We start from the raw sequence: 24469 nt of genomic DNA on the forward strand, positions 1-24469 counted from the left end.
GAGTGCCACGAGCATGCTTCTGAGGGAATCCCCGGACAGCCGGAAACACAAACAGAAGAAACCAAGGCTGAGGAGCCTGGCCTGTGCAGGAGTGCTGTCATAACAGACTAAAACTTTGTTTTAGATGCGAGGTCCGGAAGGAAAAACTTAGAGACACGCTTTATCCCATGGGAGTTAAATTTAGCTTCTTATGCAGATAAGTAGTGTTTCTTCAGCTCAATTACTTAGGTTTGTAGAAACTCAACTTCACATCTCTGTGCTTCAAAGGACAGATTTTTTTTTTTTTCCATTTTGCTGAGCAGCAAATTTGTTAATCCCACGGATGCAGAGTCAATTTTCTTCTTCCAGTTAATTTCCCACTCAGCTGTTGTAAAAGCCCTCACACAGGGCCACGCCGGGCAGGGCAGGGCCCCTGGGGCAGGATCCCTGTGCTGGGCTGGTCAGTAGGACTGAACCCCTGCTGGGTGGGAAATGGACAATTTCTGCCAAGAAAGCAAATTGTGTTCTCTTTGCTGAGTGAGCTCTGTGGACTTTTAAATTGAGGATTTGGGGGTTTAATTTCTTAAGAAAAAAAGTCTGGTACTGATACAGACTGGGTTTATAGTTTCGAGAGCTCGAGAAACCAAGTGTGAAGAGGGAGTAAGGCAGCAGCTTTTCACAGGTTAGCTTTGGGAACTGGGGACGCTCTCCTGCACGCCCGCTTCTGTCTTCTCACAGAGACGCGGATGCTGCAGACATGAAGCGCTGCAGGGAGACTTCGTGCCCTGCCTGGGGAGAGGTCCTGGGAGGGGGAGATAGGACGAGGGTGGCTGTTCGGCCCTCGTTGCCCCGCCTCTGAGGGGCCTACAGGGCCTCTGGGGGCAGCGGCCTGGGCTCACCTGTCACCTGGCAGAGAGCAGGCGCCTTAGGATGGAGACCAGGACACTCCCCAAACACTCTCTACAACCCCAGTGCTTTTTGTCTGTTAGAACTTTTTTTTTTTTTAACCTCTTCTGCTTATATTATTATTCGAAGTAAGCTTTTTATTTTAGTTTTGTTTTTAATTGAAGTCAAAAAGTCCATTTAGAGAACAGTCGAGCCAGAAGGCAGATTGAAATGAAACAATAGAATTCACATTGCCTCAGGTTTTTCCAAAGAGCCATGACTACAAACTGTACAACCTAAAATTGGGTCTGTTTGCTCTGTCTTGGCAGTGGGTTACCACTGCATGCGGAAGCCTGATAGGGGAATGGCAGAGGGGAAAAACGTTGAAATTTTCTTTTTAAAATGTAAGTCCTAGCATACCTTCAGGTAAGAACTTATCAGAAAGCTCTGTTTTGAATGTATTGCTTCCCTAAATTAATAGGTAATAGAAGGTGAGCCTCTGAGAAGGCAATGGCACCCCACTCCAGTGCTCTTGCCTGGAAAATCCCATGGATGGAGGAGCCTGGTAGGCTGCAGTCCATGGGGTCGCTAGGAGTCGGACACGACTGAGCGACTTCCCTTTCACTTTTCACTTTCATGCATTGGAGAAGGAAATGGCAACTCACTCCAGTGTTCTTGCCTAGAGAATCCCGGGGACAGGGGAGCTTGGTGGGCTTCTGTCTATGGGGTCGCACAGAGTCGGACACGACTGAAGCGACTTAGCAATAGCAGCAGCAGCAGCAGAAGGTGAGCCTACTGATACTTACCTATTAATATCTAACTACTGATTTACATAGCTTTTAGGTAAGAACTTTGAGAAAGCTCTGTTTTGAATGTATTGCTTCCTTAAATTAGTGGGTAGTAGAAGTTGAGCCGGAGAAGGCAATGGCAACCCACTCCAGTACTCTTGCCTGGAAAATCCCATGGATGGAGGAGCCTGGTGGGCTGCAGTCCATGGGGTTGCGAAGAATCAGACATGACTGAGAGACTTCACTTTCGTTTTTCACTTTCATGCATTGGAGAAGGAAATGGCAACCCACTCCAGTGTTCTTGCCTGGAGAATCCCAGGGACGGGGGAGCCTGATAGGCTGCTGTCTATGGGGTCACACAGAGTCGGACACGACTGAAGCGCCTTAGCAGCAGCAGCAGAAGGTGAGCCAGCAAGTTAGGGAGAAAGTCTGCAAATCCATTCGGCATTGTCCTATAGAATGCAGAGCCTTTATTTGAATAATCAGTTCCTTCAACAGCACCCTGTTCTGTTGGCTTGTTTTAATTGTTTTGGTTTCTTTGTTTTCCAGTGTGAAGCTCTAGGAGCAGAAACTGTTTTGCTGTGTGTACATGACATTATCGCTGTTCCTCTCATTTCATCTTAAGCTGGCCTTTTACCCTGCCTTCATGAGAAAGGGAAATGTCAGGAGGAAATGTATTCAGGATTTGATTGCTGGAGCAGCAAGGTCTGAATACTGATGGCAGTACCTAAGTTAGGATTGCCATCACAGTTTTCATTTAGCCTGTTACTATCATATTCATGTATCAGAGGTCAAAAGGAGATAGTGTTATATTAAATGAAATGAAAAATGGTATGCAGAGCTCAGGAGAAATGAAACGGCTCAATCAGATGCCTGTACATTTATATGTAGATGTGGTTAAACTTCTTTTCAAATAATAATGTTACATATATAATATATATGTGTGTGTATATATATATATGTATGTATATATATCTTAGCACTTAACATTTAACCTGAGTCAGAACTCTTGTGGCCTTAGACACTGTATTTTTCATTCCCCTCTAGTAGGCATTGCTGCTAGTGAAAGGGATGTTTCCTACCTGTTTGAGAAGTATTCTTACAGGTGATTGAAGACCCACTTAATAAATTTACATTGCACAAAATGTAGTAAGGAGGTTTCCAAGCGAAGAAAGAACTTGATTTTAAGAAAGAAAGAAGCTGTTTAGCATTTGAATTGTCTTTGGCTCTTGGTGATCAGGGAAGGCTTCATGGAAAGAGCAAATCTTAAAAGGAAATTAAGGGCAAGAGCTTGCTGAATGGACAAGGCCTCAGAAACAGTGTTCAGGTGCTTCTCTGCAGAGAGTAGCCACTGAGCTTGGATTTGGTCAAGTCCCATCTCAAGTTTTCTGACAGTGAAACCAGCTTACACAGCTGTCCTGCGAGAAATCTGCTCACACTGTTGGAGATGCCCGAGCAAGGAAGCTGAAGCACGTAGCTCTGAGATTTTTAAGAACTGACCTGAGAAGGATCCACAGAGACCAAAACAAAACCTTTAAGAAGGTGAGCAAAGGCAGCAGTTGCCCCCAAGTCACCTGGCATTCTCAAACTCCCTCTGTCGTTCCATGAAGGACACGCCCCAGAAAGGCCACATCATGACTGCCAGCCAGGATCTGGGAAAGTGAATCAGTGCCATCCTGACCCCAGGACAGCACTTGTCACTGCCAGCTCGCTTCCCACAGACCCGCTTTCTGCAGCCCGTCTCATGGTTCATCTGGAGCTGTGTCCACTCTTACGCAGTGGTTACTCTGAGACATGAAACTGTATTAATTAAACATTCATTTTTAATTAATGAATTTTTTGTTGTTTATTCTTGCCTTTTTACCATCTGGTTATAAACACTTTTGTCAGAGCAAAGGTGTAACACCTACGCAGTGTTATTACTTTACTTACTTTACTTGTTCATCGTCAGCAGCAGATTGAAAGTGAAAGTCGTTCAGTTGTGTCCAATTCTTTGCCCCCATGGGCTGTACAGTCCATGGAATTCTCCAGGCCAGAATACTGGAGTGGGTAGCCTTTCCCTTCTCCTGGGGAGCTTCCCAACCCAGGGATGGAACCCAGGGCTTCCTTGTAGCCAAGCTGGTAAAGAATCTGCCTTTAATGCGGGAGACCCTGATTCAATTCCTGGATCAGGAAGATCCCCTGGAGAAGGGCTGGGCTACCCACTCCAGTATTCTTGGGCTTCCCTGGTGGCTCAGCTGGTAAAGAATCCACCTGCAATGTGGGAGACCTGGGTTCAATCCCTGGGTTGGGAAGATCCCCTGGAGAAGGGGGAAAGGCTACCCACTGCAGCATTCTGGCCTGGAGAATTCCATGGACTGTATAGTCCATGGAGTCACAAAGAGTCGGACACGACTGAGAAGCAGATTACTTCCCATAATAATATTGATGAGACTGCTGCTCTGACCCACAGAGCTCAAAGTCTTGGGTGAGCACTGAAGGATTTACTCAAGGGTGAATGTGATCCTGTAAGTCACATGCAAGAGTCATCAGGCAAAGAAATTCACATAGAAGTGACCATTGACAGACACTATAATGAGTACTTTTATTAGAAGGTAGATTCAGAGGCTGCCCTTCACATCAGAATGAGAGCTAGTAACTACCAGCTGGTAACCACCACGCTCCACATACACTGGTCCAGTTTCTGTTTTGTTTTGTTTTTTGCCAAGGACAATGCTTTTTAAACAAAGTTTGGCTGTGCTGGGTCTTAATTGCTGCACAGGGGTTTCCCTCATTGCAGCGAGCAGGGACTCCTCTCTGGTTGCAGAGCACAGGCTTCTCATCGCGGTGGCTTCTCATTATGGAGCCCAGGCTCTTGGACACACGGGCTTCCATAGTTGTGGCACGTGAGCGCAGCAATCGCGGCTCCCGGGCTCCAGAGCACGGGCTCAGCAGTTGGGGCAGGCACACAGGCTCAGCAGCTGGGATCTTCCTGGACTAGGGATTGAACCCATGTCTCCTGCATTGGCAGGTGGATTCTTTACCGTGCTGAGCCACCAGTGGTGTGGTCTAAGCTGCTTTTCTTTCTCTGCAGAGAGAGCCCCAGTCTTAAGCAGGCAGCCTCAGCTCACTCTGCAGGGTTTGCGTGGGTGGTGTCTTGACAGCCGTGGTTGACACGCGTGGATGAAGGGCATAAACGAGTCTCTGCTGAGTGGTGTCCCTCAGGGCCAGACCATAGCATATTGACAGAAAATGTTGAAATGTGGACCACTGGAGGAGAGAGAGTGTCCCCAGAGGCAGCCAGCGCAGGGCTCATCAGGCGTCTACCTCCGCATCTATATCCATGGTTTTATTTTTCTAGAATTTGCCACACTGAGAGTTCAGAATGTTTTCATTAGATGTGAGAAGTGTTGTTTACTCCACGCATGCTCCGTGTTCTCCGTGCTGGGGATGTATTAACAGACAAAAGCCAAGTCCTTGCCCCCATGTGATTGCCTTCTAGGATTGGCAGGGGAGAGATAAACAAGGTCGATCCGTAAGCAAACTCTGAGGCTCATGGTGAGAACGCCAAGGAGAAGAATAATTCAGTGACCGGCAGTCAGAGCAGACGTGGCCGTTTTCGGTCCGGGTGGCCAGGGAAGGCCCCCACATAAAGGAGACACTTGAGTGAAGGTGGAAGTGGGTGAAGAGGCCAGCGAATATGCCCTGTGGGTTCCTGGGGGCCATGGTTCTCAGGCAGAGAGAAGGCTCCAGACGTCTGGAACAGCAGCCTGTCTGCTGTGTTCAAGGACAGTCAGGAGGCAGGGGACCTGTGCACAGCATTCCCGGGGAGGGCAAAGACCCCAGACGGATGGAGGGGGTGCGGGGCGGCACTGGTGGAGATCTCCTAGGCCAGTGTAAGAGTTTTGGGGTGGGAAGCATTTTTAAGGATGAGAAGCCATTGGAGAATTTTGAGCAGAGATGACACATTCTAGCCTACAGTTTAGCCCATGACTGTCTTTTGAGAAGAGTTTGCTTGGGGGGCGGGGGTGCAGAGAGGGGCAGGGGAAGCTGTCACAGTAACCCAGGCACAAGATGACTGGAAGTGATAGAAGCAGAGACATGGTGAGATTCTGAATTTATCCTGAAGACAGAGGGATGGGAAAGCTATTGGAGAAAGTGGAGTCAAGGAGCAGAGTTTTTCTTGTGAAGTTTCCCTCCTCATGTTTGTAGACCCATCTCTACGCTGCTCCCCTAGTCATCACTGGCATACTAACTAACCATTACCCAGACCCAGAAGCTGCTGTAGGATAAAGTGAAAGTGAAGTCGCTCAGTTGTGTCCGACTCTTTGTGACCCCGTGGACTGTAGCCCACCAGGCTCCTCCGTCCTTGGGACTGTCCAGGCAAGAATACTGGAGTGGGTTGCCATTTCCTTCTCCAGGGGAACTTCCTGACCCAGGGATCGAACCCAGGTCTCCCACATTGCAGGCAGACACTTTAACCTCTGAGCCAACAGGGAAGCCCAACTCTAGGGTAAGTGCTGGCCAATTATACTGGAGTGGGTAGCCATTCCCTTCCCAGAGGATCTTCCTGACCTAGGGATCAAACCTGGATCTCTTGCCTTGCAGGCAGATTCCTTACCATCTGAGGCATCAGGGAAGCCCAGTTTACTGGGGACAAGAGCTTTGCAGCTGGAGCTGTAAAATGAATGGATGAAATGTCTTTTCTTCATGTATTTTTAGGTGAATTTCCCCAATAGTGTCAGTGTCTTCAAAAACTAGTAGAAAGTAGCCTAGTCACCTTTTTCCCTTTTGTCCCCTCTCAAGTCATCTCAGAAAATTGTCCTTCATACCCCTTTGATTGTATAATTGCCCTAGCTTTGTGAAATAGTATGCCTTACATTGATTTTCTGAATCTATTTTTAAACTGTCTTTAGATCATTTTATTAAACCTTGTTCATATCGGGAGTAGTTCTTTCTTGCATTTTAATCTTGCCACCAAAGCAGTTTATAGAGACAGATTAACTCTCTAAACGCCTAGAATGAATAGATTTAGGTTTCACTGATGATAGACTACTATGTAATACTGATGATGTATTTTTATTAGCAAATGCCCTTATTAAACCCTTATGTAGCTTTCTGAGAAAAGAGTAGTATTTCGTTCCTTCGTTACTTCTTTACTAAAATTGGAATTTGTATCAATTAGTGATGCTTTCATCAGCAATTAGCAGGACCTGATGCACTTGAAAAGGTGCTCAGCATCACTAATCATCAGGAAAATGCAAATTGAAACCACAGTGAGATACACCTCATACCTGTCAGAATGGCCATCATCAAAAGGAACACAGATACCAAGCGTTGGCAAGGATGTGGAGCAAAGGGCACCCTCCTACACTGTTAGTGGGATTATGCACTGGTGCAGCCAGAGGGGAGAGAGAAAGTAGGAGTTTGGGTCTAATAGGCCCAGACTACTGTATATAAAATAGACAAATAGTAAGGACCTATTGCGTAGCACAGGCAACTGTGTTCAATATCTTGTGATTACCTATAAAGAAAAAGATATTTGTATAAATCTATAAATATATTTATATAAATGTATTTAGGTAAATATATAAAGATTTTTAAATAAGTATATATAGATATTTTGGTAAAATTTATATGATCATAGCTCAGTTGGTAAAAAATCTGCCTGCAATTCAGGAGACCCAGTTTGATTCCTCGGTTGGGAAGATCCCCTGGAGAAGACATAGGCTACCCACTCCAGTATTCTTGGGCTTCCCTTGTGGCTCAGCTGGTAAAGAATCCACCAGCAATGCAGGAGACCTGGGTTTCCATCCCTGGGTTGGGAGGATCCCCTGGAGAAGGGAAAGGCTACCCACTCCAGTATTCTGGCCTGGAGAATTCCATGGACTGTATAGTCTATGGAGTCCCAAAGAGTCAGACGTGACTGAGCAACCTTCACTCATATAAAGCTTTATATAAAATATTTATATGAAATGGAATCACTTCGTTATAGACCTTAAACTAACACAAGATTGTAAATCAACTCTACCTCGATTAAAAACAATGGGGGCAGCCACTGTGGAAAGCGCTAGGGCAGTCCTCAGAAACTAGAAATAGGACTACCACGTGATCCAGCTCCCACTTCTGGGTGTACATGTGAAGAAAATGAGCACACGAACTCAAAAAGATAGAGCGTGCCAATGCTCATGGCAGGATTATTCACAACTGCCAAGATAAGGAAGCAACATCAGTCCAGCACCAGACGAACGGACAAGAAGGTGTGGTCCATGTACAGTGGGAGACCACTCAGCAATAAAAGAGGATGAAGTCCTACCATTCCTGACAGTGTGAACGGACCGAGAGGGTGATATGCTTGGTGAAATAAGTCAGGAAGACATGTACTACATGATTTCACTTATAAGTGGAATCTAAAAAAAACAGAACCAGTGAACAGACAAAACAGCAGAAACAGAGCCGTAGAAACCGAGAACTAACAGGTGGCTGCTGGAGGAGGGAGGGCTCGGGTGTGGAGGGAAACAGGTGAGGAGGGAGGGCTGGGGTGAGGAGGGAGGGAAACAGGTGAGGAGGGAGGGCTGGAGTGAGGAGGGAGGGAAACAGGTGAGGAGGGAGGGCTGGAGTGAGGAGGGAAACAGGTGAGGAGGGAGGGCTGGGGTGAGGAGGGAAACAGGTGAGGAGGGAGGGCTGGGGTGAGGAGGGAAACAGGTGAGGAGGGAGGGAGTGAGGAGGGAAACAGGTGAGGATGAAGGGCTGGGTAGGGAGGGAAACAGGTGAGGAGGTCGCGAGACACCGACTTCCAGATGCAAAATAACTGAATCAATAATTGTGTGATATCTTTACACGGTAACAGATGGTAACTAGACTTATCATGGTGATCATTTTGAAACGTACAGAAATGTTGAATCACCGTGTGTGTATAACAGGAGCTAACAGTGTTGTAGGGAATTTCTACATAGAAAACAAACAGATGAACAAACAAACTCATAACAAAAGAGATCGGCTTTCTGGAGATCCGTTAGGGGAGGGGAAATTGGACGAAGGCAGTCAAAAGGTACAGACTCCCAGTTACAAAGTCAGTGAGTGCTAGGATGCAGTGGAACACAGGGTAAATAAAACAGCGCTGCTCCATGTTGTATGTTAAAGCTGTTAGGAGGGTAAATCCTTAAGGGTTCTCATCTCAAAGAAAATCCTTTTTCTTCTATTCCGTTAGTTTTGTGTCTGTATGAGACAATGGATGTTCACTAAACTTCCTGTGATCACTCTTTCATGATGTATAGACATCATATCATTATGCTGTACGCCTGAAACTTACACAGGGCTACGTGTGAATTATATCTCTGGGAACTGGAAGGAAAAAAATGTGGGGAAAATACCACTATCTGATGAACCGTGGAATGTATGATTCACGCTTAACGAGACAGTCGGAGGAGGCGGGGACAGTGAGCGCTGGATCCAGCCACTTGTGCTCAAGAGCCGGGGCTCTCTCTGTCTTTGCCTCCCCTCAGGCCTTGCATACCGCCCCTCTGCTGCATGCCTGCTGCCCGTGTCATGGGTCGCAGCTTTAGGAGTACGAGGGAAGGGCTGACACCAGTGATTCTCCTCTAAGCCCCTCTTTATCAGAAAGCAGGTCTCTCCCCCAGGCATGTTCTCCTTACACCTCAGTGGCCAAAGCGTCACACAGCCCATCTTAGCTGCAAGAGAGTCTGGGAAAGTCAGTGTTTGGTTTTATCAACCTTTGTACTGGGAGGGATGTAGGAGAGGAGGGGGGTTGAAAGTGGCTTTTGATTGGCCAAACCCTCAGTGTGTGTCAGAGTTGCCATCCTAAAGTGCATGCTCACGTGTGTGTTTTCATATCCAGGGAGGACATAGAGCTTCAGAGTGTGGGTTCTGAAGTCAGGTTCCTGAGTCCAGATCCTGACGTCACTTCTGTATCTCCTGGACTTATCGCTGCCTCTCTTTCCTTTCCTGTAAAACAGGGATGATAATGGACCAGTTGTGTTCTTGTATTAGTAACCTGCAGTTAGCGTGTGGGTACCTTATAAATGTCATCTTCACCAACCAAAGCTTGGCACCCCAGCATGGATGCTGACCAAACCCAGAGCAAACCTAAGGGCTAGTGGCTTTTCCCTACTTTTGAACAAAACAACTTGAAAAAGTAGCTTCCAGTAGCTTCAGCTTCATAATTATTAATTTAAAACGGAGATATACAAAATCTCAATCTAACCTGACAAATCTCTAAAAGAGTTATTGTTGTAACAGACTTTGCCTGCCTTTGTTGAGACGATTTATAACCGATGTGTTCTTTTGTTAAGAAAAAAAAATACTTTAGGCCTCTACAAATCCTTCTGTGTTGAATCACTGTGATGGGAGACTTATTTTACAGTCTATCAAACTGAGAATCTGAGACCCTTCTATAATTTGCAACGTAGATAAAAAATAGTTCTATATAGTGATTTGGATACAAACTTTAAAAAACAAAAAGCAGCAACATCAATTAGGGTTAGAGAAAAAAAATATCTCTACAGTGTTCTCAATTCTTAGAACAAGATACTAAAGACAGGAAAATCAAGGAGTCGTTTAAAACATAGCAGACACTCAACGAACAGTTGATGAAAAAAATATAAATGTGCAGAATGAAGAAAAGCATCAGGGAATAATTTGAGGTTTCACAAGAAGGCAGCTCTGAGAAGTTGGTAATCCTAGCAGAAACGCAATCACAGGAAACCAGGGCAAGCTTCCAGGAAGTGTGAGTGTTTCTGTTGGGTCAGGAGTATAAGTCCATCACCAGCTGCTTCCTCAAGCTGGGAGTGGAGAACCGGGCGCCCCCGCCAGGTTCAGGGGAGGCCTTGCCCATGGCCCACATGGTGGCCCCAGTGGCTGCAGGCTTGAGCACCTTCTGGCCCCCAAAACCAGAGGCCACATTGTCTGGTGCTGAGCATTCAGGAAGCACGCTTCCTCCATCTGCACGCCATTCCTGCAAAAATGCAGAACAAAGGAGAACCCACAGTCTCTCCTTGAATCAGTGAACCCCTCGGTCAGTCTCCCGAGAGCCAGCCCTTTCCCGGGCCGCGAGCTGGCTTGTGCCCTGTGCTGTGGCAGTGTCCCTGACCCCTCTTCTCTGACTCCCCGCAGAAAACCCGCTACGAGATGTACGTCCGCCTCCTGAAAGAGGGGGGCCTGGAGCTCCTGAGCGGCGGCAGGGGGGGGCCCGCGGGCCTGAAGAAGTCGCACTCCAGCCCCTCGCTGAACCCAGACACGTCTCCGGTCACTGCCAAGGTCAAGCGCAACGTGTCGGAGAGGAAAGAGCACCGACCTGAAACGCCGAGCATTAAGCAGAAAGTTACTTAGGATCCGTCTGCGGCCAGGAAGTGCTGGTCGTGGAGCAAAACAAGAGGTTTTCAAGATCTTTCTGGTAAATCCGTGAATATATTAAAAAAAAAGATGTCTGTGACTAAATGGTGCGTTGGTAACCTTTCCCACTGTATATTTCTGTTAGTTTCTGTACAGGTCATCTCTTTGCTCTTGATTTCTTTGCTCTGATGACTTGCTACCTGATGCCTAACGCGCCTTTTGTGAGGGGGGAGCGCGATTCAGAACCGATTGTGGGTCACTTCTCCTCCGGTTTCTCCTGTTTGCTCTCTGCTCTGTTGTTTTGTGTGCTCTCAAATCAGCTGTTACACTTTTAAGAAAAAAAAAAAAAAAACATCGAATCCATTGTGAAACATTTAACTGGACAAACCTTTGTAGTTTAGAAAATTCTAGCCAGAGTTGGTAAGAGCCTTTTCTTGTGAAACCTTGCCCAGTCGCAGAGGCGGAATCACGCTCAGAAGTTTGCTTAAGAGTTACCGTGGAGGGAGGCGCCGTGGCCCTGTGACCCTGGGCCTCTGAGCACTCGGTGTTGAGTCCCGGCCCGACGGGGGGTGGGGGGGGGGGGGGGGGGGACAGGGGGCGAGGACCTCAGGGCTGGGAATGCAGGAAGCGCACTAGCTCGCTGCAAGTGTGGATTCCATTTCAGCCCCACAAGGAGGAGGGAAGTGGAGTCTCAGAGACTGAGGCAAGACGGCCGCAAGTCCATTGTGTTTTCCAAACACAGCGTCTCAGTGGCGATAACGGAGTCTCGGGGCTACAGCAGCGGGCACGTGTTTGGTCCGCAGGAAATTGTTACCTCACCCCCGCAGCATCCAGACAAGGGATCCGGAGCCATCTGCGATGGACAGCCTGCCAGCCAGGAATTAGATTCTTTTATATACATGAGCACGGCATTATCTCCTGGTTGTAAGAATTGGGGGTCTTCCTAACAATATCAAAATGGAGCCCTTCTCTCCTTAATCAAAGCAAAATAAGAAAGGGAGAAGTAGCTTTTCCCTAGAGTTCCGTGGCAATAGGATGTTGCTTCTCCAAAGTCAAATCTGAAAGGAGTAAAATCTGAAGGAATCATGGCTGCGGAGCTGAGGACTCTGCCTCCTGGTGGCAGCGCAACATCCCCTCGTCTGGTCTTGCCTCTGCCCCTGTGACCACCACTTTGCCCTCTGCTCTGAACTGTCCCCAGAGCAAATCCTTGATTCTAAATCATTTCTTCGCCTCTGCTTGAAACAGTCATACGCTTGTTCGAGGGACAGTCCCTTTGAAAATCAGGGCGATAAACAGAAGAGTATGTTAATGAGGAGGAGAGAGGGATGAAAAGTGTGCCCACTCTGAGTTAGAAGTTTCTGATTGTGAAACTTGAAACCTTGGCGACCCTTAGCCCTAGAATCTCCGCAACTTCGGAACTAATAGAATCACTCTGAATATTCTTCTCTCTCCCACGGGTGTTTGCTCTGGGTGTGCTCACTTTCCTAGTTAAGGTACTATGACCGGAGATGCAGGGACTCTGCGTGGATAGCCCAGTTCCAGGGAATCAGAGAAAACCCACTTTTGAACCCTGCAGTTTCTAGTGGTATCTCGTCCTGATGCATGAGCGTTTACACGGGACTATTTATTAGCGCTTCCGTCTGCTGGAGAAATGCCAGTGTTTGCTGGTGCCCAGAGAAAAGCCCCTCTGTAAGGTTATAGCTGCTTGCTTTGTGGCATTTTTGCCACATCTTTGAAAAGCTCCCTCTAACCCTCTTGTCTTGTTTAGGTAAAGGCAGTAACTGAATTTGTTTCAAGAAACCTAGAAACCAACAGGGTGGTTACCAACATGTCCCATGTACCTGGCTCTTTCTTTGTAGTGCTTCTGACTGAACCCACGGTTTCTACAAGGGACTAGTCTTTCTTCCTAGAATTGGAACCATCAGCGTGTGTGTTTTCTGCCTAGATCTTTATCCTAAGCAGAGGGGAGAGAGGTGCCGAGACCACGTCACCTCTTCAATAACTAAAGAAAAAGAAAATCCTTGACTGGCTTGAATGTGTGTGCTCCCAGTCTGTGTGTGTCTGTGTGTCGAGTGTCTCCGTGTGTGTCCCTTAGCGTCTGTACCGGACATGGAATGGTACTTGCTGCGGCGTTTAGGCAGCGTCGCGGCTCTGGAATCCTGGTCAGTATCAGCACTCACAGCGTGACTCACTGACGCGTCTCCAGAGCTCCTGGCCGCGCTGATGGAGAGACAGCTGAGCGGGACGCTTTGCAAGCTGCTGTATGTGCTGTATTCCCACAGTTGGTCCCGGGAAACAGCTGCAGAGGTCATGTTGTGGGCCAGGATCCCAGACTGCCGTCGCTAGCTCAAGAGCTGAGAGCCGCCCCCCACCCGCCCCCAGGCCTCTGGACTGTCTGGCACAGCACCCCTTGCAGGCCAGGAGCTCGTCCTGTGGGAGGCAGGGCCTCTCCTGAGACTGGACTCTCCAAGGCTTGCCCCTAGCCAACCGTGACTCCTCTGTGAGCACTGCTTCCTTGGGGTGTCTCGTCAGGGGACACTGAAGACCTTCCCCTTCCCGGCTCCCCGTTCACGGTACAGGGGGCCCAGCTTTCTCCTGAAGGTCCTGCCCCCAGCCTTCACCCATCCCCTTACCCATCCCAGCACCAGAGCCTTGAGGTCAGCCTCCATCTAAAGGTCCTTTTTACAGAAATACACCTCATATCCGCTTTTAGTCTAGAAAACCTTGAGAGTCACCAGAATACCTTGGTGACAGTCGTGTGGCAGAATTGCCTGTTTTAGAAGCGGCTGTCTCAGGGTGTGTACCCCCACCTCATGTGTTGGCATTTCCAGGGAAGGGCCAGGAATTCTCTTTAGCAATCAAGACTGAGTTACTAGCGTGCAGGGTCCTTATTTTACTGCCAGCCATAGACATCATTTGAAGTATGCTTTTTTAAAAAACCATCATCTGCTGACTCTTAGTAACGCCTGATTAGACCAAGCAACATATCTGTGCGTCTGATTAACCTCAGTAAAACCAGCGTGTGGAGAGGCATCTGGGGACTGCAGCCCTGCGGACCTTTCCTGTTGATCTCAGCTAGAGAGGATGGGCGACCGTGAAGGGCCTTTGTGTTTCTCCAGCTGCAGCCCTCGTTCCGAACACGAGGCATGTTTCCTAGTTAGCAGGGAGGTGAAGGAGCTGATTCTGGGAGAGAAAATCTACCCGGCTCCCCAAGGCCAACCAAGGATCGGCCTCCAGAGGGTATGTTTCACCCTGTGGCCAAAGCAGGACCCCCGAGCCTGGAGAGGGGGCACCTGCCCAGCAGGGGAGGCACCTCCTGCTGGCCCTGGCCTGCCCTCTCTGGCCACAGAGACTAGGAGATGCTCTCACATCAGGCGGGGCTGGCTTTGGCCGCGCACTGCACCTCTTCTCTGCCTTCACCCCGACCGTAGACAGCTGGGGAAAAGTTGACCTTCGAGAGGCTGCTCCATGGTCTTACTTAGAACCCTTCCTTGGGTTTAGTTACTAGGTCACTGGAATTGGATTCTTTTGGTGTTTTTCCTTGTAGTCACCCGTCAAGCTTTTTTAAGCCTGAGTTCACAGGGCGTTTCCCAGTCTTGAGGGACCAGAGCTCCACAGTGGAGCTTCTTGGGGACCCAGCTGGGGCTCGGCGGTCGGGGAAGCCCGCTTCCTCGGCTGCACTAGCAGTCAGCCCCTGCTCTGCTCGCTTTTCAACTGAGAGAGTCTTTGCCGTTGATGCATTAGCGCTGTTAAGCGGGAACCAGAGTGTCAGTGAGGACTGGCTCAGCGTCGAACCTGGCTAATGACGAGGGTGGCCGGGCCTTAACCAGCACCCGCTTCTCTTCACGGAGCATCTGAGTTCCTCTGACAGAAGAGCAGTCGGCTTGTAAGGAGCCGGGCCTCCGCACAGTCCCAGTTCCAAGGCTCTCTGGCTGGCTGTCTCCCAGGCCAGCAGTCCGCCCCGGGCAGTCACCCCCGGAGGACCTCCGAGATGAGCGGCTCACACTGTGGAATAACCCCACGGCCGTGAGGGGGCTCTGCCCCGCCTCTGCTCTCTCACCCGTGTCTCACTCTCTAAGGACCGAGGTCCAGAGCCATTGCCGTTTTCCTCCTATGCCCAGAGCACCCGCAGCCCAAGTGGGCCACCTCTGCCTGGGGCCGCGAGCGGCCAGTGCCTAGGGAGGGCGTCCTCAGAGAGAGAGAGAGAGTCAGGAAAGGCGTGGCTCTCCAGGGCGGGCTGTGGGCCTGACTGCCATGGCCTGGTCATATACACCACAGGTCAGCAAGTTGTATATACGGAAGGTTTCCTAGGTCCCTCTGGCTCATCCTCTGTGATTTACGTGCGCATCTGTAATGTCGCAGGCTTCTGGAGAATGTTTATATTAATAGTATGTCAGACATTAAAGAGTATGCTTCCTGCCACCTGCCAGTGTTGTAATTGCGGATATTTATAGTTGTTTGTGCCTATATGTATCAATGTGTAGACTGTACATCAGTATACAGTGTATGTACATCAAATTTATTTTTGTCCTTAAACAGTGTGATATGACAAGCAAGTAAAAACCTCATAGGATTGAATATATAATGCAGTTTTTTGAGAGTCTATATTAGTGGTACTGTTTTATTAAACTTAAATTCAAATGATATTTTGATTAATTTTTTTTAATAATAAGATTTTATGCTAGAAAATTTCATCTTTGAGCTTTGACTCACCAGAGCAAAAAGGACTCTGAACTAACTTTGTTAAACTATTTCAGTGTACTGTGTACAATACTGGGGTGGGGGTAGCTCATTATAATTTGAAATATACAGAAAGAAAGAAAAAAAAAAAAAACACACAGGCAACCTGTGCAGTCTTAGCAACTTCAGTATTAAGAGCACTTAAAGTCAAACCGACAATTTGGGGCTTATTACAAAATGTGATGCTTTAGAGCACACTTTCTTTATTGTTGTAATTAGTCCAGAAAAATAGAGCTTTCAGAAGAATCAGCTAAGTGCCCGGCATATCACTTACATACCTGTGACTATTTTACAGCAGCTCACACCACCCACCCTCCCAGCCCTGCATCCTCACCCTCTTCACCTTGAAGAACATCACCAACCCCTGCAGTAGGTCAGGCTCCCCGAGACCCAGGACTGCCCTCCGGGTCTACGGCTGCACCAGCTAAGCGTCAAGTCACAGGTAAAAGAATGTCAGGACAGACTGTGGACCAGGTGAAAACTTTAATATTTTTATACTTAGGTCTCTTTTCCTGCCTCTCCCCAAAGAAGAGCCGCCGGCCTTAGTTGTCTGAGCTTACTGCTTATCTTAACAGTATATAAATAGATCACTAGAGAGTAAAACTTTATTAACCAGCATGTTGGTGTAATTTAAAGCAAAACTGAGTGTGTGTGAGTGAGTGGTTGAGTGCAGTGCGTCTGTCTACGCTTGCCTGTCGTCCCGCGGGTCCGATTCAGAGCGTGGGAGCCGTGGGCTAAAGGGCTCAGCCTCGGCCCCTGACCGCAGTAGTGGTGGTTGCACTTGAGTCGTTTTCTTAATTAACTGTAGTCTCAAACTATTTTTGCAGTTGTATCCCATTTCCTCATCAGTCCTTGACGTGCAGGGCACTGGCCCTGCGTCCCTGCGGGGTCTCTGTTCCACTAGCGTGTTTCCTCCTGAGAACCACAGTGATTTGCACAAGCATCCCTTTGATTCAGAAGCCACATACAGAAAGGAGTAGCAACCTTTAAAATTTTAATGTGGGGTCTTAGTCATTTGGACTGTTGGGACTTTTAATGTAAAGTCAAGTAACCCTTTGACCTGGATAATAATATCTCCTTCCAGGAGAGTATGTATGCACATCGACTCCAACGTCCTTTGGATACTTTTCTAAGTTGTAGGAACAAGAGTTAAAGGGGAAGGTGTAAGCTGCTGGCCTCTGCCGGGGGGAGGCCTGCTGTGGCCTGTCCTCTGCCCCGAGGGCTCTAGTACACAGGGGCCTCCGGCATGTGTACACACGCTTGCACACGTGTACGCAGTGAGTGCCCCGAGTCATGTAAACTCAAGACGCAGAGCGCTGGAGCGTAGCTTCGGGCATGGACCGAGGTGGCCGTGGCCTGCAGGCCCCTCAGGGCAGGCAGGACCTGGAGAGAGGCTGCGCGGGGAGGGGCTGGCTGGCAGGTGGGGGCCCTCCGCTCCCCAGCATCCTGGGTGGCGGGGCGGCTGCTCGGTCGCAGGTTACATTGTGAGGGGGTCACAGGGAGGAACACAGCCCTCCAAGGCCCGAGCTGTGCGGAGCCGCTGGACAGGGGAGGAGCCTGGCTGTGACGGGTTTCCCTTTGCAGGCTGGAGGCTCAGCTTTCACCAACAGTGTTATGAAAGAAAAAGCACCTTAGTGTCAATTCCTGGAAAATGTTGGTTACCAGGGAGAATTCTGGAGGTGCCCTCCGGGAGCCCCAGGCACAAGCTCGGTTCGGGCCCCACTGGGGCCTGGGCTCCTGCTCGGACCCCGCGGAGGCTGGCAGGTGACTCTCGGCAAAGCTCCTCGGAGCCCAGGGCTGGTCCGCGGGCGCCTTCCCGAGCTGCAGGGACCCAGCTGTTCACCCGGCCGACCCCGCCGAGGGTGCCCGCTTCCCCGCGGTGACACGTGACCAAAGTCAAGACCGCGTCCTTTGTCTTGGCGAGAAACAAGGTGGCCCTCTGGCCAGTAACCGGGGACGGATGATATCTTTGCCTTTGCACCCGCGTTTCTGGAAGCGGATAAGGTTTCATTTCCGCGGAGGGGTAAAGGGAGGCAGCCCTCTGCGGCGAGGTCCTGCTGGGGGCCCGTGAGAGCTGCTGGGCAAAGGCCCCGGCACGGTCCTCCGGCTTTCTCTTTTCCCGGGGTTCTCGGAGGCTGTTTCCAGAGCCGAATTGACACAAGCGGAGAGCTGGTACCGCAGCCCCGCTTCCCGTAGGGCAGGCGGAAGGGCGGTGGTGTGCAGCCTTTCCCACATAAAACGAGCCTTGAACTTGGCCGGCCTATGAACCGGGTTATGTTTACTGGGGCTCAGATCCTCCCTTCACCGTCAGGGTTTCCTTCCCGGTCCCTTCAGCTCCGTCGAAGTCTTGGTGCCATAGGTCCCTGCACATTGTGAAAAGTAGTGATCAAATGGCAGCCTACTCCTTTTCGGTGGCCAGACCGTCACACTGGCAGGCGCGGGTGAGCTCGTGATCCCGACCCCCGTAGGAAACCTGTTCCTGGTCGCCCACTGGACACAAGAGACGCTGGCTCCCCGAGGAGCCTGGCGCTTGTGGTGGTCACCTTTTGAGGGGAACAGTGATTTCTGTGGATATTGTTAAAGTGTTGGAAGAATATTTTGAAAATTAAGTTTACATTTTACAATCACTTTATTTTTTATTAAAATAGTTGTATATAATATTGCCCTATTTCACTGTTGTTGCGGTAAAGCTAAACCATGCAGACCCGTGAGTCACCTGACGTGTATAGAAGCCGTGATGTGTAGAGTACATTTCTCTCCTGTGTAAATGTTCATGAACATAACTGTTCCTGTGTTTTTCTAAGTTGGAGATAATTTGTTGTTTCACAACAACAGAATTTATTGCATTTAAATGGTTTTTATGTAATAGAAATCATGCAAAATAGTGAAGGATTTAAAATATGTATATGCTATATGTAAATGTACAAACTTTAGAGAGAAATAAATCCAACCGATTTCAGTCATTTTGGAGGAATGTTATTTGCTTATTTAGTAAGCGGCTAGAATAATAACTCTTAACAGCTAACACAGCACAACACACCCCGTCACATGAAAAGCCAGCCACAACCCCACAGCAAGAGCTTTGGCCTGGGTAGGTGGCTGGATGGGTGAGACACTCAGACTGTTCACCCTGCCACACCCCCGCTGGGCTCTGTGAAAGTGTGCTGAGAAGCCTGCCGCCTTCATCAGGGGCTCTGGGGACAGAAGGATGAAGCTGTCTGAAGTAATTTCAAGAATGCACGTGTTCCTGTCCACTCTAGCACTTCCCATCAAGGCGGAGGGGCCAGGAGGTGACTGCCGCCCTCCCGGGCAAGAGGCTCAGATGTGCATGTGGGCCCTGGGAACCTAACTCAATGCCCAACATAACATCTGTTGACTTGGAAAACGAGAAAAATAAAATTCCACCCCAATCACTTAACTTCTGAATGTTAGAGATGGAGAGGACTGAATCTCACAGGGGCGGGTGGCTGGGGTGGGGGAGGGTCTTGGCTGCCACCAAAATTCCTCCAAATGTGAATTGTCTTGTACAAACACTGAGTCATATCTACACATGAAACTAACGCATATGTGTTGATGAGATCTTGATTTTAAAAATCCAAAAACAAGGCAAGAACCCTCATTGCCCAGTTGGGTGTCTGCTGGAGGTAGGGGTTTTGTGTATCTTGTCATATTCTGGTCATTGCACAATTAATATTAGAACCAACGGAACTAAAGAGACCATTTCTGAAGGATGAACGGAGGAAACTAAAATGCAGGGCCAATTAAGATATTATAATGAAAACAGCAACAACTCTAAAAACATCTCTGGACTAAGTCTCTTCCGCGCTGTGGGCGTGTCCAGAGAGACTGCTGAGTCAGACTTTATTGAGCACCTGTGAGCAGCGGCAAGTCTGGGAGGCAGGCCCAGACCCGTCTCCTGCTGGAGCCGGCTGAGCTCCGGGCGCCCTGCGCAGCCAGCTTGCCTTTAACTCCGGCCGCGGCTTCAGAGTGATAAAGAAGCAGCAGGTCTTGGATGCCGACAGGGTTTGCCAAGAACAAACCACTTCAGACACACTGATTTCAGATTTTGTGTTAATAAAATTAGGCAGATTAGAAGACTACTGTAGGCAGAATATCTGAGCCCTAACAAAGAATTTAACAGGGTCTTTAATGAAATATGTCTGGGCAAAATGGAGAAGTCTGATCTGGACCTTAGTACAGCTGGTGGGGTGTCACCACTTGAATTGTGCTAATTAAAGGCACGATAGCAGCTAGATGATCCTGCTGTAAAGCTTGCCTTTTGGCCCCATCTGTTCAGCATTTTAATGAATAACTTGACTAAAGCTACAAAAGGCAAGTTTATTAAAAATGTGTGTGTCCTAAGGCTGAGAGAGAATGCTTATACTAAATGACAGAATTTTTCAAAAACATCTCAACAGGCAGAAAAAAATGGGGCAGATGAACTGTGTAAGATTGTAGGATCTTACACTGCAGTTATTAAACAAAAAAAAAAATTGTACAAGGTCAAGATAGACCCTGGTGCTGCCTCGTGTAGAAAACACCGGGGAAGGAAAGCCTGCGGCCTCCGGCCCAGCAAACAGGGTGCCAGCACTTGGGCCTGGGGGTCTTGGGGTCCCGTCTCCCCTGCAGCCTGTGCGGAAACAGCGTGGTTCCTAAGACACTGCCCTAACCTGGAGGCAGCGGCAGAAACTGCCCTGAGACTTGGGAGCGGACTCGGCAGAAAAAACGGTATAAATGCAGCAGGCGGGAGGGCAGAAACACGAACAGCGAAGCGAGAGGAGCCGGGGGCGCGGATGAGCTGGGGGCGGCCGCCCAGCAGACCAGGCCGCTGGTTTAGAGCCTTTCAATGAGTCGCACTTACGAGACAGAAAGGGAACCAGGCTGTAGCAACCCAGGGAGAGCGGTGTCCAGGGTGGTGAGTGAGCCTCCGGGAGGAGACACAGCAGCGCACCCAGAGCTTTCCAGGCAAAGCTGCCTCGATGGACTGGTCCTCCGGCCTCAGGTGAGTGGGGAGGTGGGCTGGGGGTCGCTGGGGGCACCGGGGCCCGAGAGAACTGCCCGCAGAGGCCGGCCTGTAGCGACCAGAGAGGGGACACCGCTGTTCCGGATCCCCGCGCTCAGACGCCCGGCGCCCGCCCTCCTTCCGTCCCCCCGGGCGGGGGCCCAGCTCCGCCACCGCGAGCCCCAGGCGCCCCGATGGTGCCGCGCAGCCGGCTTGAGAACCGCCCCACCGGCCCGGCCGCGCGGACGAGCCTGGCCTCCGACCCTCCAGGCCCAGGGGTCCCCGGGCTCAACGCGCGCTGGGGCCTGCGAGCCCGGAGGCCGCCCTGGAGCTCAGCGCCCTGCCGGGCCCAGGACGACGCCGCCGTCACCCGCCAGGCCGCACAGGCCCCTCTCCCTGGGGCCCGGCGGTCGGCCGCGGCCTGGTCCACGCACCCCGCTCCCGTGCCCTCGAGAAGGGAGGCCGCCGGGCTGCACCCCGCGAAGGGAAAGGTGTGCCGGCGGCCCCGGGGGTGGGCCCTCGGAGGTGGATGAGGGCCCTTCTCAGCGCTGGCGGCCTCAGACCTGAGCCGGGCCTCCCTGTCCCTCCGTCAGGCCCCTTTCCCACTCGCCCCGTCAGGACCACCGGCCCCTCCTACATCGACTAGAGTTACCTCCATCCCAGCCAGGACGGGGTTCTGGCCGTGCCAGCAGCATCCTTGGGAGGCGTGTGCCCTGGAAGAGGGCGTGGTCAGGGGACCCTTCATCCCCACGGGGTGCGAGAGAATAGAGACTGCCCAATTATATCCGACTTGCAGATAAATAACAATACTTTTGGGGTGTAAGCAGTATTGGGGACATACTTAAGCTGTAAAATGTTTTGATTGTTTACCAAAAGTTGAAATTGGAAAAGACCCTGGTACTGGGAAAGACAGGGCAGATGGAGAAGGGGCGCGGGCAGAGGATGAGATGGTCGGGTAGCATCAGTGACTCCGTGCACATGAATTTGAGCAAACTCCAGGAGACAGTGGAGGACAGAGGAGCCTGGAGTGCTGCAGTCCATGAGCTCACAGTCGGACACGACTGAGCTACTGAACAACAACCAATACACCTGAACATCCTGTTTTTCATCTGGCAGCCCTATCCAGGGACTCCCTCTGGGTAGCATTTCCTCATGGAATTTACCCTTTCTTGGCCCAAAGCAGGATCTTGCCAATATCTTTGAGTTAATCAGACTTGTGGAAACTCATCCATGCTGACCAAGCTCGTGAAGGTCAGAAGCATAAAGCCGAGTGCTCAGCACTGCGTGAATGAAGATGAATCCCATGGCCGGAAATGTCGCTGCAGTGGAGACAGGGCTTCCTCACTCGCCGATCTGCTGTGGAGCCAGATTATAACCCTCATTGCAGGAAGCTGTACCTTGCTCAGCTGCCTGCCAGGTGCTGGCCATGAACCTGGATCCCGAGCAGCTGTTTAATGTCAGATGGACTCAGAGAGAGGGGCAGTGAGTGCCATTAGGTGTTCTCAGCCATGGGCTCCAGCCCAGGTCATTTTCAGCGCTTCTCCCCCCTGAGGGGTCATCTTGCCAGCAGAACCACAGGGTCTGAGGTGGACGCTACCCTGGGCAGTGCTCACTGTACGTGGCCTCACAAGACCCCTGCTCTTAAACAGATACGAACAGGGATTCTGAGGTCCAGAGCGGCTTAACTCCTTTGTTGTTGTTTAGTTTTGAAGTCATGTCTGACTTTTGCAACCCCATGGACTGTACAGCCCACCAGGCTCCTCTGTCCATGGGATTCTCCAGGCCAGAATCCTGGAGTGGGTTGCCGTTTCCTTTTCCAGGGGACTTTTCTGACCCAGGGATCAAATCCACATCTGCATTGCAGGCAGATTCTTTAGCACTGAGCCACCTGGGAAGTCCCTTGAACGCCCTACTCTGCCCCTCACTGGCTGTGTGACCTTGAGAGACTGGCCCGGGAACAGTTACGTTTTCACATATATCTAGGTTCCTCCCCTGGGTGCTGATTTTGTCTTGTGACTCTTAGAAGAATTTTAGCGAGGGCCGCTTAGACAGCCCCCAGCCTGCATGTAGAGGTCAGCAAGTGTCACTCAGCACGCCTGCATTAGGTCTCCGTCCTTTAGAAGAGTGGCTACTGATGTGGTGGCCACTAATCACACGTGACCATTTAAATTCAAGTTAAATGCAATGAGAAATCCCGTTTCTTAGCTGCATGACACATGTCTCAACATTTCCACCACCTATTGGACAGCACTGCTCTAGACTCATATTAAGTTGAGATTTTTCCACACGTTCACACAGCACATGATAGCGGATCAATGAAAAGTCATCTACAGGTCAAGTCTCCAGCACACCAACCACCCAGAAATGATTCATTTACCCAATAAATACTTTTTCTTCCAACAGTAATAGCGCTTCCCTGGTGGCTCAGCTGGTAAAGAATCCGCCTGCATTGCAGGAGACCCTGGTTTGATTCCTGGGTCAGGAAGATCCCCTGGAGAAGGGATAGGCTACCCACTCCAGTATTCTTGGGCTTCCTTTGTGGCTCAGCTGGTAGAGAATCCTCCTGCACTGTGGGAGACCTGGGTTCAATCCCTGGGTTGGGAAGCTCCCCTGGAGAAGGGAAAGGCTACCCACTCCAGTATCCTGGCCTGGAGAATTCCATGGACTGTATAGTCCATGGGGTCACAAAGAGTCAGACACGACTGAGCGACTTTCACTTTCACTCCCAATAATACCCACAAACAGCATAGCCAAGGATTACTTCAACCTGTATATGTAAGACAGTACTGCTGAATAGCTTCAGAGAAAAAGTCGAATAAAAATAATAAAAAGTATGACTGGGAGCTAACTGAAAGTTAAGAATTAATAAAAAGAGTGTGGTTCAACCCAAAGAGCAAGTCTGTGCTGAATTTTTGTTTTAGCCTCTTCCTTTGAAATCAGGATCTTAATTCCTCTCCACCTGCTCCCCTAGAGCTGTTAAAAGCAAGGTGATGGGATGGCAGCCTGGGTCTCCTTCCTGCTTGTCCCCTGGGAGACCTGGAAGCAATCTGCCCCCTGCAGCCCTGTTTTAGAGTTTACCCCATGGAGAGCTTGGCTGCTGGGCAATCTGTAGTTGGCTGATGACAACTTGTAGATGACCTCAAGATTTCCAAACAGGTTCTACCCCCATAAGAAGGGATATGCCCATGGACAGGAGGCTTCCCCAGTGGCTCAGTGGTAAAGAAGCCACCTGCAATGCAGGAGACGCGGTAGACTCTGGTTCCATCCCTGGGTTGGGAAGATCCCCTGGAGGAAGAGATGGCAACCTACTCCAGTATTCTTGCCTGGCGGGCTACAGTCTATGGGGTCACAAAGAGTCAGACACCTCTGAGCAACTGACCACACACACACGCACACATGCACACACGCACTCACGCACTCACGCGCACACACACACACACACGCACATGCTCAGGGGTAGGTGAAAGCTCAGATCTAGGAATTTTGGTTCTCCTTGAAAGCACAGCCTGGGGTGCCGCAATCCATGGAGTCGCAAAGAGTTGGACACAACTGAGTGACTGAACTGAACTGAACTGAAAGCATCCATAGCCCACCTTCCAGGCAGCATATTCTCTTCAAAGCCCTACTCAATTCTAGAACTAGACAGTTGTATCTGCCTGGATGCCCATTTACCTAACAGGTGCTTTCAGTTTCGACTTTTGAGGCTCAGTAGGCTGGTTGGATAAAATAATGGTGCAAGTAACAA

At 49.8% G+C, this 24469-nt stretch overlaps 1 protein-coding gene across 16 annotated transcripts in view; it reads left to right on the forward strand.

Annotated features, from left to right (window-relative positions):
• Nucleotides 1-18685, forward strand: part of PSD3 (pleckstrin and Sec7 domain containing 3) — a 590582-nt gene extending 571897 nt beyond the window's left edge. For 15 of the 16 annotated variants that reach the window (XM_042241260.2, XM_060407086.1, XM_060407090.1 and 12 more), the window contains one exon: nt 10764-18685. In XM_042241260.2, the coding sequence (XP_042097194.1) occupies nt 10764-10979 (216 nt within the window). In that variant the 3' untranslated portion in view covers nt 10980-18685. Of the gene's footprint in view, nt 1-2201; nt 3488-10763 lie in introns of those variants that run through there. The other variant, XM_042241264.2, reaches the window with a different exon arrangement.
• The last annotated feature ends 5784 nt before the right edge of the window (nt 18686-24469 follow it).

Source organism: Ovis aries, chromosome 26, assembly GCF_016772045.2.
Source record: "Ovis aries strain OAR_USU_Benz2616 breed Rambouillet chromosome 26, ARS-UI_Ramb_v3.0, whole genome shotgun sequence".
Classification (NCBI taxonomy): Eukaryota; Metazoa; Chordata; class Mammalia; order Artiodactyla; family Bovidae; genus Ovis; species Ovis aries.